We start from the raw sequence: 16,510 nt of genomic DNA, 5'->3' as shown, positions 1-16,510 counted from the left end.
AAAATACATTGTATTTAAATAGAAAGAATACAATAACACCGGTCGGATCTCCGAGAATTACAAATACTACTGCATTTACACTTAAAAAAATACAAGCGAAATACAAAATGTCCTCATAGATAATTCACATGACCCCCATAACCAAAGAAATACACCTGAGGATAATGGCTTGATTAATATCATCTGTTCAAAACACCTAAGAGCTTTATCTACATGTCCATGAATTGCCCAATCCCATATCATTATACTCCACGTATGAATATCCTTCTTCTTTAATCTACTAAAAACCAGGCTTGCAGACTCAGTATTCCCGCATTTCACATACATATCAACCAAAGCATTAGCAACCGCTACGTTCAAATGAAGCCCATTGTTCGTAATACTATCATGAATCTTTCTACCTACCTCTAATGCCCCAGTTTTGGCACAAGCAGAAAGAGCAGATACAATAGTTAACCCATTCGGCTCTATACCTTCTTCCTCTCCGACAAGAGAAATTACTTGGCGTTGATGCGTCGGATTTGCGCATCAGATTTGAGCGTCAAATTCCCAGTGTGAGCGTCGGATCTCCGGTGGATTTGAGCGTCGGATCTCCGATGTGAAGGAGAGGAGAGGAGAGGAGAGAGGTGTTGTTGTCGTGGTTTGTCGCCGGAGCTCCGACAGTGAGGCGACGACAGTTGTGTTATTGAATAGGAAGGACAGAGATTTTTTTTTTAGGGTTTGGAGAAGATGAAAAATCTTAAATGTGTATTGAGGGAGAATAGAGAGAGGTATATGCATTTTGAAAGTTACTGGACTAGTTATGGAATTTAATTTTCGAAAAATAAAGCTACAAAAATTAAATTAAAAATAAAATAGTTATTATTCATAAATAAGTATCAGAGGTAATTATGACAAGTATATTTTTTTTTTTTATATTTTTATACGGAGCCAAAAATGAAGTCCCACCCTTGTGAGTTCATTCTTGCAAATCAGCCCAAGCGATCACGAGGTGAAGAGCCCAAAAAAGTAGTAGCCCAAAATTAGAATAACCCACAACTACTCACGAGCCCATTCTTGATTCTTCACACAGACAGCAAGAAAGAGGAAAAGCCGCAGGGCTAATCGGAAAGCTAATGACCGACGTGCCATCCCCAACATCTTTCACTTAATTTGGTGTCCACAACAGTTTAAGAGCGGTTGCTTTCCAAGTAATCTCCGGTTTTCTTTTCAATTTTGGAACAGTTTTGTGGTTTGTGTAGTTGTTTATGCCCTTTTTTCTATCTTCCTTTTATGATTTGCTTTCTGGGTTTTGTTGATTAAGTTTGATAAGTGTACTTTCTTGAGCGAATCTTAGCTAAAAGGCAGTATCTTTTGTTGTTTTTAGTACTGGTACGAGTATATTTACACACTACTAACAGACATTTTAAGACACACGATTAATGAAGGGTCCTAATACCAATATGTCAGATGATAAAGTCTCACCAGTAGATGGACAAGGCTGTAGTAGAAATCTAGGAAGGGGAGCCTTGGCGTAACTGGTAAAGTTGCTGCCATGTGACCAGGGGTGTTTGAACCGTGGAAACAACCTCTTGCAGAAATGCAGGGTAAGGCTGCGTACAATAGATCCTTGTGGTCTGGCCCTGCCCTTCCCCAGACCCCGAGCATAGCGGGAGCTTAGTGCACCGGGCTGCCCTTTTTTTATTTGTCTTGCACTTTGACTCGGGAGATTTTGGTATTTACTTGTCCACCTTAACCTGCTAATCGCTAAACCAAGGGTTTGTTGGCAACTTTTAGTTTAAACTGAAAGTTAGATCTTTCTATTAACTCCTAGTTGGTAATGTCCATAATATAATTCCATGAGCACCCCAAGTAGTGTTTGCTGGTTTTATTAAGGATAGCATGACAAATTCAAGAACCTGTTGAGCATTATGCTAGTACAAACTTTGGAAGAACGGAAGGGGGAAGTTGTGCCTTCCTAGTTAGTTGTTGGAATATTACTTCTTTAATGATGTTTTCCTGAACCAAAACATGTTTACCAAAATTTCCGTTTTCCAATTGAAGTATTTGGTGAGAAGATGAGTGCTCGGAAGAAGACACCTTTCCAGAAGCATAGAGAAGAGGAAGAGGCAAAGAAAAAGGTATTGATCTGTAGCAATTTTTATTTGCTGTGGAAATGGGAAGGGTGATTAATGGTCAGGCGATTTCCTTTTTGCTCACCATGTATGTCTTCTATTGGCAGAGGGCAGAAGATGAAACAGCTCGTCTGTATCAAGAATTTGTGGAATCGTTTCAAGCGGACAATACGCCAGGTTCCAAGGCATTTGTTAGAGGGGGAACCATCAATCCGAATGATAAAGTGAAGATTGATTCTGAAGGTCCGTTGCAAGAATCTATACTGTGTTTGTTTATTGTTCTTTCTTTGATTACGGATATAAGTCTTGTTTATTTAATGCTTACAAATAAAATGATTTTACTCTTACATGAACAAATTATTAAACATATGGACCTTTTCTATTCATTCGAGGATGGCAGGTGGAAAGTCTAAAGATGAGGGTTCAGGTTTAAAGAAGGGAAGTAGGTAAACTAATGCTTTTAATTGACCATGTTGTAATGTTACTGTAATTTAGGGTATTGAATGCCAAGTTTTTCATGATGATATCACTGTTCCTATTAGGGTTTTTTATGTTTACTTGTTTCCAGATTGCTTTTTGTCAGTTTGTCTCCTTAAATATTTGATTTATGCAAATGCAGTCTTCCTTTGAATTACCCTCAAATGATAACTATGTTGCTACTTTGTGTATATGGAGAGGTAGCTTGGTGCCTCGTTTATCTGCTTACGACAGTTTCCATATGAAAAAGTCAATTATAGATTGGGGTCACTAAATTTGCCTTTGACTATTGCATTAGGAGTTTGATCACCCAATTTTACGGGAAATTTCCACACGAACAATTTCAACGAAATTCTGATGATCAATTCAACTTCCGATAAAAAGATATACCTTTTTTATATTTCATCTCTCCAACAGGTTTAGTAATGAGCATAACAAACCTAGTGTTCAAGTGTCAGTAGCGGAACATTCTGTCAATCGGGGAAGGTATATGTGTTTTTGCAGGTCTTAGTGTAATTGGTTTGTTTGGAAATAGACGTACCCATATTTTTCCATCACGACTTGCATTTCCTGTCATTGCTCGTCGACTTGCTTCTATTTGTCTAGGTGTAACCCAAGCAGGTTGAAGTAGTGGTTTCTGCATATAGACCCGACCCAAATCGTTCAATAATAGCATCTGATAAATCGGACCAAACCGGTTTACTAATGGAATGCCCTAGTAGGGCATGAGTTCTGGTATGATAAGCGTTTCCTCATAGGAACTTCTGCGAATTTGATCAATTACTCTTCATGCTTTGCCAGACAAATATATGTGAAAAGAACTTAAATAAGAACTTAATAGCATGACGATACCTATATGCAAAACTTCTAACCTGAATCGAGATGAGGGTTTTTATTTTCTATATGAGGTAAATTCAAAATTGTTCAATTGTGTAATCATCAATTACTAACATTCCACCGAAAATTCCCTTTTGCCCCCTTAGTCACTCATGGAGAACTTTAAGAACTAAAATATGCCGCCCACACCACTTCACCTTCTTCACCACATTGCTTTTTCTTTGTTACACCTCTTGTATCCAAAGTGCAACCTGTTCAAAACATTACACTCAAAACTGTGCATATAAACAATCCATTCCCATATAAAGGTGGAACTCAAATCGACTTTGCTCAGATAAAAACTCAGTCTTTGATCAAACAAAGTTTCCGTCTTTTTCTTGATAAGGGTTCTATTAATCCCAAATGCAAGACGTTGTAGAATCCATCAAAGCCTCACCCAGCTCAGTGATCCTCACCCAGCTCAGTGATTAAGGCGCAAATGAAGAAAAAAGGTAACTCAAGAAAAAATATTTCTAAGCTAAATCAACAATTATATAGGGGAAGCATTTGAAAAAATGCAAGTAACATTTACTTTTAGTAGGCGTTTGTAAATTATTTGGTTGAAGTTGAAAAAAGAAGTATTTGAAGTTGAAGTCGAGAAAGAGTATTTGGAAGTTGAAATTTTGTTTGGAGCAGAAAACAATCCCGATACGGAAATTGAAGAGATAGCAACGTGAGGAAATTTCTTGAAGTAAAAAAATGCAGGTGCCTCTGGTTACAACACAGGGATAAGAACACTAAGTACTTTCAAAGAACAGGAAATATGCATAAGATATACAATCATATCAACAGATAAGCAGTGAATGGAGAAATGATTGATGATAAAGAGGCTAACAGTGACTATATGAAAAACTTCTACAAGTCTTTATACTCAGAAACCCAGAACCAGGGACCAAATTGGGGAGATGAGGAACTGCCATGTCTAGATTGAGAGGAAAGTGCGTTACTCCAAAGAGCTTTTGAAGAGAAAGAAATAGTGGAAGCAATTAGGGGCATGTGCGGATAAGGCACTAGGTCTGATGTTATGGTTTTTTCTATCGAAAATGCAGGACAATAATCAGGAAGTTGTAATGATAGCATAGGATTACTTTCACGAGAATAAATATTTTGTTAAAAGTATAAATGCCACTTGTATTGCATTGATTCAGAGAAGTACAAATGAAGGAATTGAAAGATTTTAGGCCGAACTAGTCTTATGGGAGCATTTACAAAGTTATAACAAACTTGTTGGCAACATGATTGAAACAAGGAATCATCATGCTACTGGATATGAACGAGATGACGTTTATCAAAGGAAGAGAAATAATGGGATGTATTACTATTGGCGGATAAGGCTCTTGGATCTAGAAGAAGACAATGAGAGGAAGGGGTTTTATTTAAGTTAGACACAGAGAAAGTCTATAGCCGTGTTAATTGGGTTTCCCGATAGACTATTGTAAGACGTGTTTCAGACATAAACTGAGAAAGTGGACAAATTTTGAAGTTTACAAGGCTCTGAGGTAAATGGGACGCCTGTTGATTTTTCACAGGGCTTTGAGGTAAGGTGACCATCTATCTCTCCTCTTGTTTATCTTATTCATGACATGTCTTAGTGTAGAATGATTAAGTAGGCTTCACAACTAGGTTGTGTATTGGGCTTCCACGAAAAAGTTAGAGGACAAAGGAGCTTATGATAATCTCTCGCTTGCTTATTTCTTGAGACGTAAGAGGTTTGAACGACTTCAATAAACATAGTCTGATAAAGGATCTTCTTCACAATTGGAGACCGGCCATATGCCGCCTTCAAGAAACAAAATATGATTTGACCCTCAAATCATGCTGGACAATTACTTCATGGCAGGTGGGATGATATGCTGTACATGAAGCAGAGGGAACCAAAGGAAGAGGGGGGGGGGTATCGTCATTATTTGGGATAAGAGGGTATGGAAAGGAAGTGTTCTTTTCAAGGGATTATACTCTATTTCCCTATCTCTGATGCAGCTGGATAATTTTTTTTCCTGGAATTTGTTTGGCGTTTATGCTCCTACTAATAGAATGGGTAGAATATCTTTATGGCTTGAGATAGCAGCTGCCAGAGGTATCCCAAATGGCCCTAGGGTTATTTGTGGGAATTTTAACACCACAAAATTTTCGGGTGAAAGATAGCATAATACTGCATACAATTGGGGATGACACATTTCTCAAACTTTATTGAAGACATGAGTCTGATTGATCCCCCTTTATTTGGGGTTTGTTACATTTGGTCTAGAATCTTTTTAAGCTCTGTGGGCTCTAAGATTGACACAATTTTGTTTTCTCTTGATTGGGATAATCACTTTAGCACCATTAAGCAATCAATGCTCCTGAGCACTTTTTCAGACCACTCTATCCTTATTCTTGAATGCGGTCAATGGTCAAGAACTCCTTCGTATCTCAAATTCGAAAACGTGGTTGGAACCCAATGCCCATCGAAGATACAATGATATTGATAGTTTTGAAATCAACAATATTCTCACTGATGACAAGGAAGTTATCACAAATGAGGTGACCTCAATGGCAATATGGAGATGCTCCTCGCATTTCTAGCGAAGAGGATGAATGGCTACAAAGATCTTTTCAGGAAGAGGAAATTCTTGGGGTTTTTAAAAGTTGTGACAGTGATAAAACTCCGGCCCGGACGACTTTACAATGAGTTTCTTTAAGGAATGTCGGTTGACCATCAAAGGTGATTCGGATGAGTGCTTTAAATGACTTCCATTCTGTCGATCTTTTCCAGAGGAGTCTCAATTCCTTGTTTATTGCTCTCATTTCGAAGAAGAATGGTGCCAAATTCGAAAAGATTATATATCATCAGTTTGATTGGTTGTTTCTACAAGATCTTGTCAAAAGCACTCGCGGAAAGGCTCAAAGGCTGTAAATTGGTCAATACATCTCAAATGGATTTCATAAGTGTTACAAATATCACCGTTGGTATCTTATTTGCAAATGAATGCCTGGACTTGAGAGTAAAGGGTATTTGATGCAACTTGGACATCGAGAAAGTCTTTGATCATGTGAACTAAATTTTTTGTTGGAATCTATTGGATTAGATGGGATTCAGTTCAAATGGATAAATTGGACTAGATTTTGCATCTCCCTTTTTAGGTTCTCTGTCCTTATTAATGGTACGAACATGGTTTCTTCCCGGCACATCAAGGGCTTAATAAGGAGACCCTCTCTCATCATTCCTTTTTATTCTGGATATGGAAGGACGCAATAACATGCTTTACAAGTCCGTTCAGATTAACTAGATAATTGGTGTCCCAGCAGTTTCTCGAGGCATCGAAAGATTGAGTGTTTCTCATATTTTATATGTAGACAATATGTTGATTTTCTGTGATGTTGAGGAGCATCAATCAGGGATGAATGGGCTGATTTTGACAGTTTTTGAGGCACTTTCTGGACTCCACGTAACTACTGTAGAAGCTCCCTTTTTCCGCTTAATCATGTCCTAAATATATCTTACGTTGCAACATTGAATAGATTCCTAAAAAATATTTGGAACCTCCTTTAGGAGAAAAACACAATTCCATCAATATCTGAAATGGGGTAATAGAGAAGATGGAGACTAAAATGGAGACTAAAATGGCAAAGTGGAAGCAACAATATCTATCTTTGGGGAAGAGTCACTCTTATTAAGAGTGTTTTGGATGCTCTCCCCAATTATACTATGTCTCTTTTTTCTGCTCCATCGTCAATCTTAAATTGTATGGACAAGTTGAGAAGAGATTTTCTGTGGAATGGCAACAAAAAGAATAATTCCATATTTATAGTTAAATGGAACAATGTCACGAAAACAGAAAGCAGGGGTCTTGGAATCAAGAACTTGAAATGCCTTAATGAAAGCCTACTACTATTGAAGTGGCACCGGAGATTCAACAAAGAAGAAAATGGTCTCGGGTGGAGATTAATGGTTGAAAAGCTCACTTTGGAAAATTCATGGTTCACTAAAGACTCAAATGCTCCACATGGTACATGTTTATGGAAGCACTTTCGTTCTGTCAGTCTCAAGTTTTCAAAAAATTTTGGGTTTTCTCTTGGAAATGGCATGAAAATCAGATTTTGGTAGAACACATGTTGGGTTATTCACCGCTCAAAGATCAGTTTCAGGATACTTGCAGCGTGATAGCTGATTTTCTTGCTAATCAAGGTTGGAATCTTTCTTTTAGTAGGAATTTGAATGATCCGGAAATGCCTAGGACGTGTGAGTTATTATCTATGCTCAATAACATCTCCCTGGACCAGCAGAAATTGATTACTTAGTATGGAAAGGACGTCCAAATGGTCTTTTTTTTTGGGTTGAAACCTTGCTGCCAAAGGCTGTCTCTTAGTGATAACAGTGTAACACGACCTTGGAAAATATGGTTCAAGAATGATCCCTTGAAAGTCTCTTCTTTCTTCTGGTTAATAGCAAGAGAGGCATGCCTTCACCTAAAGCAACTTTCAGAGAAAAGGATTTCAACTTTGTAGCAGATGCCCTCTCTATGAAGCAGTGTTGTCAGAGGAGCACTTAAAGCTCGCTTAAGCCCTGAAGCGAGGCTCAAAACATGTTGAGCGCTTCGCCTCGCTTTATTTGCGCTTTAGTGTCATCAACAAGGCTCTAAGACATACTTTTCCTTGACAATGAGCCTCTCTTGAAGAGATGACACTAGATAATTGATATTTCACTTTATCGTAATGCTTTTACAATTTCTTTGTGCATATATTTGTTGTTCATGCTGATTATTAGTAGTCTTGGACTATATCTATCTATCTATCTATCTATCTATATATGTATGTATGTATATTTGTATTTTTTCACCATTGCGCCTTTTTTCATTAAAGCCCACGCCTTATTTGCACTTTGCGCTTAAAGCCCCAGCTGACCTTAGAGCTTTTTTGCGTTGTTCTCTTTTTATAACACTGCTATGAAGACCATTCTAAAGATGCAAATCACCTATCTCCATTGTAAGATCACATCTCAGCTGTGGAACTTATTCTTTACTCTACTAGGCATAAGTTGGACAATGCCTTTCTCTACTCTGGAATTTCTTACATGTTGGAACAGAGGCGGAGGCGGACTACACAAAAGTCCCTAAAAATTTGTTACCCTATACCCCAAGCAATTTGGTGGACTGTCTGGATAAAAAGAAACAACAGAAGTTTTGAAGGCAAACAAAGAAACATAAGAGCCTTAAGTTTAGTTGCTAGCTTTTGCAAACTAGTTGTTGTACAGGATTCAGATATCTTGTTAGAGTTGATTGAAAAATTGCACAACTTGTAACTATGTTTTTTCGCACTGGCTTATTGCTTTTTCCATTAAAATACAATACCTTGTTTCTATCAAAAAGAACACATTTACATTAAAGTAGGTGATGGTAGAAAGTTTTTGTTCCCGAACCAAAGATGGTTAGGACACGCAACCCTTAAAAATCAGTTTCTTACCATTCTCAACATAAATAATCACGATTCCACATGAGAAGCTTATTGGTCTACGAAGGGAATGAACATTCCCCTTAGAATCAAGAACTTGAAATGCCATAATGAAAGCCTACTATGTGCTGTCAAGGACCACATATACCAGATAGGATAGTTTGGAAAGAATGTAAGGATGGCCTTAGCACAGTAAATCTGAGTATAAATTTTGTCCTAAAGTAGACAACAAACACAAGTATGGCCATGGAAATTGATATGGAAAAAAAGCAACTTAGAAAGTGGAGTGTTGTTCACGTGTAGTGGCCAAAGTGGCTTGCTTGATTCAACACGGTCACAAAGAAGAGGCATGACTATTTTCAATAGATGTTTAATGTGTGCAAAATATTAAGAAGACGCGAAACACTTATTCATCCACTGCAAAATCACAAATCAGATCTGGTACATGTTTTTGGCTTTGCTTGAAGTTAAATGGTGTATGCCGGAATCTCTTAAAGACCAACTACTTTATTTAAGTAGAAGAGGACTACAAAAGGCGATAAAAGTTGTGGAATATTGTACCGACGGCTATATGATGTAGTGGAATGAGAGAAATCGAAGTTACTATAAAGGCAAGAAGGAAATATATGTAAGCTTAGATGTTAGCTCTGTTAGCTTTTTGGTGTTAAAACGAAAATGTCCAAGAATTAGATAGGATGGTTAATTTCCTCAGTTCTTTTCACATGTAGGTGGTGTAGTATTGTATTGTATATTGTTGGGGTTGTACTACTTATCCATGTTGGATGCTATTTATTCTTTGATAAAATTTTCATTGCATTTTTTTAGAAAATATTAGGGAGTTTCAAGTACCTTGGGGCTATAATCTAAGTTAATATGGAGATTGATGAGGATATCCCACATCACATTAGAGCGGAGTGGGTGAAATGGAGGATTGCTTCTGGTGTATTATGTGATAAAATGTGCCACCAAGACTTAAAGGTAAGTTTTACAGAGTAGTGGTTCGACTGACTTTGTTGTCTGAGCCGGAGTATCGGCCAGTTAAGAACTCGTATGTCCCGAAGATGAGAGTTGCGGAAATGAGGATGCTGAGATGAATGTGTGGGCTTACTAGGAGAGATATGGTTAGAAATGAGGATATTGGGGACAATGTGGGAGTGGCCTCTGTGATGGACAAGATGAGGGGACGAGGCTGAGATGATTCGGACATGTTCAGAGGAGATGCACAAACGCGTCGGTGAGAAGGTGTGAGAGGCTTGGTCCGGAGGGTTTGAAGAGAGGTAGAGGTAGACCGAAGAAATATTGGGGCGAGGTGATCAGGCAGGACATGACAAGTCTTCGGCTCACAGAGGACATGACCTAGGAGGGTGTGGAGGTCGAGAATTAGGGTAGAAGGCTAGTAGTGAGTAGATAACGTTTTGCTTTTCCTTACCAGTAGTATTAGTATTAGGTTCGTCATTTTTATCATTTTAGTACTCTTGTAATTCATGTTTTTAGTTTTCTATTACTACTTGTTTCTTTTGCCCCAGCCTTTCTTACTATCTTGCTGTTGTTGCATTTGTTTTCATTAATTGCTGCGTATATGCGTTACTTGAGCCGAGAGTCTATCGGAATCAGCCTCTCTACCTGCAAAGGCAGGGAGGGGTAAGGTCTGCGTACATTCTACCCTCCCAAACTCCACTTGTGGGATTACACTGGGTATGTTGTATTTTTTTAGAAAATATTGGTCAGTGAAAAAAAAGTTGAAGTTTTGTGAGTGGAAATCATTGTTTCACTTGAAATACTCTTCAAACCAGCTTTCAAACTTCAAATTCTCTATTTGAAGATGAAGTAATGGACAAAATTGTGAACCAAACATTTAGTTGTGAATACTATTTCAAAAATTTGAAGTGATGTGCATGTCCAAACGGGTTAATCTTTTAAAAAACTCCAATTAAAAAATGGATGAAGTAAAAATCATGTCAATCAAGTTCGAAAATTATTTTAAGTTTCTTAAAAAAAGCAACGATGAAGTTTTAGGTGTCTAATCTAAATTTATCAAGTAATGAGTAACTTCTTGTGATAAATTTCTTATTTTTAGTTACTAGCATATTCATTTATGATGTTTCCTTAACATTTATTGTATTGCTTTATCAATTCTTTTGAAAGTATTTATATCACCTAGTATTTATTATATCACTTTATAAATGGATGCTATAATTTCTATATAAAAATATATCCTTGTAATATGTACCATCTTGGATTCCCGGTGCTTTTATTAATAAAATATAGCCGTTTCTCAAAAAAGAATTAATACAGATGGGAATTTGTTTTCTTTTGATATGTCAAATGGCTTTTTCTTATTGCGCACTAATGTTGTCTTGAAAATTGCATTACGATGCAAATACATGTGTCAACAACTCATCTATCAATTGAGCACTATCTATATATAAAAAATCCTTATTCATACCAAAAGTATATATGTACTAAAATGTGCTTTTTATGCTGGTTACACCAAAAACAAGCTGTAAAATGGGGCTTGGTTGAATTATTTGCACGTTCTTTTACTTTTATCATTCTCAGAACAAGGTTTGGGGTTTGGTTGAGCCAATGCCATGACATTTCTATTTCTAACTTGACTAATATGGAGGCAAAAGTTTCATCAATAGATTCATATGGCATTAAAAAACTCATTAATATTAAGGAAGTACTGCTAGGAAGTAATTTGGTGGGCATGAAGATGCACGGAAGATACCGTGTGACTAGAATTCCAAGATAAGGGATTGTAAATAGTGGTTATCAGTAGAGAGAGAGATTGGAATTTGGAGAGGAAAGATTGTTATTGGGAAGGATGGGATGTTGTCGGGAAAGGAGGTAATACTGATGTTGCGAGGTAAGAGTGAACATAACATTGTGATAACAGGTTGAATTAGAATTCGATGCGTAGACAAGGGAGCTGGGAAGGGACGAACTCTTAGGTGAGGGAATTTCCGGAGGTTGGTTATACAAACGGTCAATGAAGGGGTGTCTGGGAGGGGTCACAGGTTGCTGTTGTGGTAGAAAGTGAGGACCAAGAAGGAAGAAAAATGGGTAGGCTGTTGTTGTGGCACAAAAGAGAGGACAAAGAAGGAAGAATTGGCTAGGGCTTGTCTAATTTTGATTTTATTCTTATAAATGGTGGTGTCTGAACAATTTCGAGTGTACCTCGACTATTCCATTGGGTACCTACCACCTCTCGCTAGCACAAGTATCGGATAACTCTACTTACCAAGGAATACGTAGATGGGAAGAAATCAATTAGTTAGTGTTTCTGTCTGGGATTGGAATCGTTATCTCCAAGGTTTGCACCAACTTTATTGACCACTAGTCTGCACCCTTGGGTGCACATATCTCTTTTTTTACAGGAAATACATTATGGTCTTTTAAGACTTCATCCCATGGTTCTGTAACCTTGGATTGATGCCCTTTTCCCCCTCAAACTAGTAACAAAATGAGCAAATTAGCATTTGAGATCTAGTCCAATTTTGGGTTCATTTCGCTATGGATTGGTTCCTTGTCTGACTACAAAATGGTCCCTTAGTGTAGTAGAGCATTCATTGTGTCATTTCTTCTGAGAAGGCTAACTAACTCCAAGAGCTGGAGGTAATTCCATGTTGTCCTTATGGTTCCCCCTTTTTTGTCTCGTCGAATTTGTGCATGTGTATTTGAAAAGAGACCAGGCAAATTATAGGATCCCATGGAAGGTTTTGCTATCTATCTAAATAGGTGTACTTAGCCAACACTTTAAAAAATTTTCGTGAAGTGAGGGAAGATCTAAGTTACTCGGGCTCTTCACTTTCGGTGCCGCACCCGTGTCCACACGACATGGGTATGGGTGTGGGTGTGAGTGTGGGATCCGTACCCGATCTGGTCAACCGCTATTGGGTACTTTGACCAAAATTAACGGAGAAATTCCGGACAGATCCATTGATTTTATAATCAAAACAAAAGCTGAGATGGACTTAAAGAAAATGGAATACCTTGTATATTGAAATTTCTATGTCACTCCTTTTCCTTTTATCTCCTTCCGGGATTGTCCTCTTGATCAATATTTTCTCCTCATGTTTTCCACATAATATCTCATAATTTAGATTTTATAGTTCTATTTTTAGATATTTCAATTATTTTTAGCCGAATCCCCGCACCCGTATCCATAACTGGATCCGTATCCCCGAATCTTAGAATTTAGATCATGAAGGATCCGACCTCTAGATCCGCACCCGTATCGGACACCCGCACCTGAGTCCAAGTAACTTAGGGGAAGATAATATATCTCTATTTCTGAGAACAGGAGGAAGAACAGGTTAAAAAGCAATGAAGTGTCTATGCCCATTAGAAGAAACCCATTTTGAATTGATTAAAAGCAAGACGTTTGGCTTGTTATTAAATGTGCGGATCACTAGCTTCTTTCTTTTTAATTGGTTATATTGGTGCAAATTAATGTATGTGTCATTGATGGTTTACTTGTCTTTATTGCTGCTCTGTGCACAAATATTAATACTTACTCATGGGTGGTAACCTTGTGGTGCTACTTATGATTTACTTGTATATATGTATAATTCAGCTATATCACACCTCCTTGATCCTTTATGTTTTACCTTCTTCCCTTTTAAATTAATGATACCCTCACTGTTCAAGAATAAGATTATTGGTAGCAAAGATTCTGGAACGTATCTTGTGTACTGCAGGTATGTGCCTTCTTTCTTACCACCTCCTATGGCAACTAAGGGCAGAGATTATGAGAAGAAGGTCAGTGGGTTTTCGAGGACTCTTTGGTGCAAGAGTAGTAAACTTGTAACTAGTAGATATCTAAATATGCTGGTTACTTCTAGCAGGAGGATAAGCCGAGGGAAAAAGAGAAGGGCAAGGCTAGGAACATTGATAATTTCATGGAGGAACTGAAGCACGAACAAGAAATGAGGGAAAGGCGTAACCAAGACCGTGAACAGTGGCGTGATCGTCATACTGAAAATTCTGCTGTAAGGGGATTTACCATTGGCCAGAGAAAAAATGTTTCAGATTGTTGGTTTTAATCTTCTGTTTTTATTCTTGAATTCATGTATCACATCCGAGGAGGTTTGACAAAAATCAAGATGTACGATGTAATAGCTTTTGTTTAGAATGAACACGTTAAAATTTACAGAGTGTTTGGTGCACTAAAAAAGTTTTAGGCAGTTACATCATGTTCTCTTGCTCATAGCTGGATCTGAATCTTTTGTCGGAACTGGAGAAGTTATTTACTAAATTACTTTTACAACAACATTAGACCCAAGATTTGCACGGAGTCTTACATGTACACATCTTGTTGTAATTGCTGATGTGCTATGAGTGCACAGTATCAGTTTACTCTGAAATAGATCAACACTTCATTTTCCCGTCTTTTACATCTGGGATCTGATTTATTTTGACATACAATGATCTTTCCATGCATTCAGGCATTTGGGCATCTTAAGATGAATTTTCCTTTATGGATATGTTATATATCGAATGGAGGAAAACAGTTATATCTTTGATGGTCCTTTCTTTAACTATATCATTTTCATCCACAAAAATATAAGGCTCCTTCTCACTCTTTGCTACTCATTGGATCACTAATCACCCTAATGGCCTAGCCCTCTACTACCAAAACATGCCTCCAATATCTACATCTGGCCTACACCTGAAAATGTTTTAGGAAATGATCATTTGTCAAATATTTACGTGGAAAATAGTGATTGAAAATATGTTATGCCTAGCCAAATGGAGGTTTGATTTGTCATCTTGTTGTGTCGTAATGATGATATTTGTATATCCTTAAATCTTACTCTTTCCTCAGCCATCTAGTCGGTTTGATGAACTGCCCGATGACTTTGATCCTAGTGGAAGGCCTGGATCATTTGATGATGGAGACCCACAAACGACAAATCTCTACGTAGGAAATCTATCACCTCAGGTAAGGATTTTGTGCTTAATTTTGAGATCGTTGTTTTTTGCTTTAGGTGTTTCTTGTGTGTGATTCCTATTTATTTTGTTTACGTGCAGGTTGATGAGAATTTTCTTTTGCGCACATTTGGGAGGTTTGGCCCCATTGCAAGTGTAAAAATAATGTGGCCTAGGACAGAAGAAGAAAGAAGGCGACAGAGGAATTGTGGTTTTGTAGCTTTCATGAATAGAGCTGATGCTCAGGCTGCAAAAGATGAGATGGAAGGTTAGATTCAGCTTCTTCATTTGGATGGAAATTTATTTCTTTATCTCTTCTTTTTTGTTTGATAACTGTGATTTCTCTTGCTCTCCATAGAACACTTCTATTGCAACCCCCACCCCCACCCACATCCTTTTTTATTTTTTCTCCAGACACTTAGGAATTGTTCATTGACCAAGTTGACTTTAAGTTTTTGTTTGAGTGCAGAGCTATAGGATCCTGAATGACAAGTGGTCAGTAGCCTCAATAAGAAAGATAGTAAGTAGATAAATGGGCTATATGTCTGTTTAAAAACATACATATGTAGTTGTCCCCAAGGCTTTGTTCTAGTGGTTAGAGCGCATGTCACGGCTTCGAATACTGCCACAAACAAAAGACTGGTATTTAAGTGGAGAAGTGTAGAGGGGCAGGCCCATTGTCCACAAGTTTCAAACTGCGCGCCAGGGGATTTCTTGATTTTTTTTTTTTTTTAAAATAGAAATGAAAAACATACACCTGGAGTGGACAATGCATAACTGTATTAAGAGGAAAAAAGGAAGAAACTTCTGATAGCTAAGGCTGTTATATTCTGTATTAACACAAGCAAACAAATGTTGCTGATCTTATTTGTTTATTTGTCTGTTGGTTCCAGTTGACCGTCTCCACCCTTGTCCTTTTCTTGGGTTTCCTCTCCTTGTTTGCTGTGTCTATTCTGATCCTTTTTTTGCTTGAGATATACATTTGGTAATGGAAAGACATACACAAGGAACAAGGTTTTGGATCCGTTATTTCCAATATTTGTTTTGTCGATAGTCTTCTTCGCAAGTAGTCAAAAGCGAAGCACAGAAGTTGAGGTGCAAGCAAGCTGGCCTGACACCATGATTATATATCCAAAAAAAAAAAAATGTGAAGCGCAGAAAAGCGCCAAAGTTTGTTGGGATTTTAGGCGCAAAGCAGCACAAAAGCGTGGACTTTAACGAAGAAAGAAGAAGAAATATATATGTAATGCAAGGAAAAAGATCTACAGACATGAACAACAATTATTTGGAGATTTAAAAAAAAAAACTATAATTAAGCGAAATATATCAAGTAAATATCATGTCCAAAGTTTAAAAACCATTTTGAATTTCTGATCTAGATGAAAAAAATGTAGTTTAATGCTTATATGGTTAGTTTCTTGTACTAAATTTATAATATCTAATTGCTGATCACCAAAATTTGATTCATAACGGTTTTTAACGATTAATGTAATAGTTTACCAACTATATTTATTATCAAGTGCTGTCCTGTTAAAGGCGAAGTCAATAGGTGATGATGAGGAGCATGTCTTAGCACGTTAGCATTGAGACTAAAACACCAGGTAAGTGTGGCGACGCACATAACCTGTCTTTAACAGAGCCTCAGGGCATAAGCGCCTGAACCGAGCCTTTAATAACAT

At 37.5% G+C, this 16,510-nt stretch overlaps 1 protein-coding gene across 5 annotated transcripts in view; it reads left to right on the top strand.

Annotated features, from left to right (window-relative positions):
* Nucleotides 1–1,024: 1,024 nt before the first annotated feature.
* LOC132635814 (protein RRC1-like) overlaps nucleotides 1,025–16,510 on the top strand; it is a 28,569-nt gene continuing 13,083 nt past the window's right edge. The window contains exons 1-8 of one of the 5 annotated variants that reach the window (XM_060352350.1): nucleotides 1,025–1,190; nucleotides 2,044–2,120; nucleotides 2,222–2,357; nucleotides 2,515–2,560; nucleotides 13,601–13,661; nucleotides 13,745–13,891; nucleotides 14,728–14,844; nucleotides 14,934–15,099. In XM_060352350.1, the coding sequence (XP_060208333.1) occupies nucleotides 2,058–2,120; nucleotides 2,222–2,357; nucleotides 2,515–2,560; nucleotides 13,601–13,661; nucleotides 13,745–13,891; nucleotides 14,728–14,844; nucleotides 14,934–15,099 (736 nt within the window). In that variant the 5' untranslated portion in view covers nucleotides 1,025–1,190; nucleotides 2,044–2,057. Of the gene's footprint in view, nucleotides 1,191–2,043; nucleotides 2,121–2,219; nucleotides 2,358–2,514; nucleotides 2,561–13,600; nucleotides 13,662–13,744; nucleotides 13,892–14,727; nucleotides 14,845–14,933; nucleotides 15,100–16,510 lie in introns of those variants that run through there. The other 4 variants (XM_060352349.1, XM_060352351.1, XM_060352354.1 and 1 more) reach the window with 4 other exon arrangements.

The sequence above is a fragment of the Lycium barbarum genome, chromosome 4 (genome assembly GCF_019175385.1).
Source record: "Lycium barbarum isolate Lr01 chromosome 4, ASM1917538v2, whole genome shotgun sequence".
Lineage (NCBI taxonomy): Eukaryota > Viridiplantae > Streptophyta > Magnoliopsida > Solanales > Solanaceae > Lycium > Lycium barbarum.
This window is presented reverse-complemented; position numbering and strand designations above follow the sequence as displayed.